This window comes from Rhinopithecus bieti, unplaced genomic scaffold (assembly GCF_001698545.2).
Source record: "Rhinopithecus bieti isolate Rb0 unplaced genomic scaffold, ASM169854v2 scaffold_35595, whole genome shotgun sequence".
In the NCBI taxonomy this organism is placed as follows: Eukaryota; Metazoa; Chordata; class Mammalia; order Primates; family Cercopithecidae; genus Rhinopithecus; species Rhinopithecus bieti.
In genome coordinates, this window is record NW_016815333.1 from 281,606 (window position 1) to 284,105 (window position 2,500).

General features: G+C 34.4%; 1 protein-coding gene across 4 annotated transcripts in view; it reads left to right on the top strand.

Moving 5' to 3' along the window:
- EPC1 (enhancer of polycomb 1) overlaps positions 1–2,500 on the top strand; it is a 115,217-nt gene that overhangs the window by 109,109 nt on the left and 3,608 nt on the right. For 2 of the 4 annotated variants that reach the window (XM_017853107.1, XM_017853105.1), the window contains exons 11-14: positions 581–699; positions 780–848; positions 1,689–1,830; positions 1,939–2,302. In XM_017853107.1, coding sequence (XP_017708596.1) covers positions 581–699; positions 780–848; positions 1,689–1,830; positions 1,939–2,302 — 694 coding nt within the window. The remainder of the gene's footprint in view (positions 1–580; positions 700–779; positions 849–1,688; positions 1,831–1,938; positions 2,303–2,500) is intronic. The other 2 variants (XM_017853108.1, XM_017853106.1) reach the window with 1 other exon arrangement.

The window sequence follows — 2,500 nt, forward strand, 5'->3', positions numbered from 1 at the left end:
AAAAAAAAAAAAAAAAAAAAAAAAAGGCAATCAACCAACCAACAACTGTAATCTTTCATATAGAGGAAAATTTTTTAATGACTATAATTAGAAAATATGTAGAACAATTAGTATATATACACAGAGCTGTTAGGGATCATCCGAATGCATTGGGAAGATATGGATTAAATAGAAATCAAATGGTAATTACCAGAATTTCTCTCAAGCTCAGTGCAAAGTTGAATTCCAAATCCATGGATTTTAAAAGCTGATATTACCTTTCTACACTGTCTAGAACAAGTGTCACAGCTTAAAAAAAAAATAGTGGTGTTGAAATTTGGGAAGTGAGAAGTTCTCTTTCCTGTGTTTAATTCAGGAAGTTTAATTTTTTTTTTCTTTAAATTCATGCCACTCTTGTTAAATGTGGTAGCAGAAACACAGAAATTTTCATTTGGAAGTGATCTTTAGCAGGATCATGATCCTTTGTCAAATGCTTCAATTTTGCACAAATTTCTTTTAATGCAGAATTTTCGTTTTAGTATTGTAAGACATATATGACAGCTGGGCATTTGTATAAAGTGTGTCTTTATTTTATGTTCAGCATTTACAGCCGAACAATACCAGCAACATCAACAGCAACTGGCACTCATGCAGAAACAGCAGCTTGCACAAATTCAGCAACAGCAAGCAAATAGTAATTCCTCTACCAACACATCACAGGTGAGGGATTTGTCTGTCTTATGATTATCCCTCATTGTTTCCCACCAGAGTTCATCTCTAATTACCAACTGTTGTCATAGAACCTTGCATCTAACCAGCAGAAAAGTGGCTTTCGCCTGAATATACAGGGTTTAGAAAGAACACTACAGGTGAGTATGGAAGCTGTTGCCTCTGCTCCCTATTTTAAAAAGTAAAACTAAAGCACTTAGTTAAATGAGATGAAGATACTGTCTTCCCGTCTGACCTGTAGTCCGTTAATGTACCTCTTGAATATATAACCCCACCCAGTTCATTCTCTTGGGCATGTTAATTATTATTAAGACTTTTAAAATTATGCAAAAATAACCTTTCCTACTGTTGAAAGAGATAACTTTTAAACCTAAAGCATGATAAATGTTTGCCATTTAAACACATGTAGGACATAAAGCTGAGGTTTTAGTCTCTATGCATCTTGCAGGAAAATTTATTTTAAAAGTTGAGGGGCCTGTCAATTTCTAGGTTAAATTATGTCATATTTTGTTGCTTCCATTTCTAAAGGGATAGTTATCTTATCCCAAAGGTGCCTTTCATTGTGTGTGTATACATACGTGTGTGTATAAGTTAGGTGAAGGAAGTTTACATATTTATTCATTATATGGATTTGCAAATCACTGAAATGTTTACTAGCGTATTTCTTGTCCAACATTTTGTGTTGGAGGTTTGCTGTTTCCACACTATAGAAGGCTTATTTTGGTAATCGACTTATACGTATTATATATTGTCACATATGAAGCAAAATTTACAACTTAGATTACTTTTCATTTTTCAAATATATGACTGTCAAAAGAGATAATTACTGTTGCATCTCAAAGTACTAAAAAAGAAAGATTTCAATGGTTTGCCGTTTTTACTTACTATATTCAAACTGATTTTTGGTATACATGTGTAGCTTTGATACTGTTTTGATACTAAGTGATACTGATTAGATTTCTTTTGTATTTTCTTTTTAGGGTTTTGTTTCTAAGACTTTGGATTCTGCTAGTGCTCAGTTTGCTGCTTCTGCTTTGGTGACATCAGAACAACTGATGGGATTCAAGATGAAGGATGATGTGGTGCTTGGAATCGGGGTGAATGGTGTCCTTCCAGCCTCAGGTAAGAATAAAGACATTTAAATTGTTTGGGTTATATTTATAACATATATCTGTAATATAAACAGCAAAGTTGTACATTGTTTAGATGTTTCTTTCTTTTTCTCTCTAGGAGTATACAAGGGCTTACACCTCAGTAGTACTACACCAACAGCACTTGTACATACAAGTCCATCAACGGCAGGTTCAGCTTTGTTACAGCCTTCAAATATTACACAGACTTCAAGTTCCCACAGTGCACTGAGTCATCAAGTAACTGCTGCCAATTCTGCAACAACTCAGGTTCTGATTGGGAACAACATTCGATTAACTGTACCTTCATCAGTTGCCACTGTAAACTCTATTGCCCCAATAAATGCACGACATATACCGAGGACTTTAAGTGCTGTTCCATCATCTGCCTTAAAGCTGGCTGCCGCAGCAAACTGTCAAGTTTCCAAGGTCCCATCTTCATCCTCTGTAGATTCAGTTCCAAGGTGAGTAGTTATTTTAGCCTAACATACCTAGAATAGGAAATCTAACCTCAGTCTTCCAGCATTGTTCTTTACCTATTTCTTTGTGCTTCCTGTTCTTTTCTTTTTATACATTAAAAATGTATAGTTGAGAATTGATCACTTATTTATTCAAGAACTAAACAGTTCTTGAACACTTAATTCAATATTAAGAATTTGAAC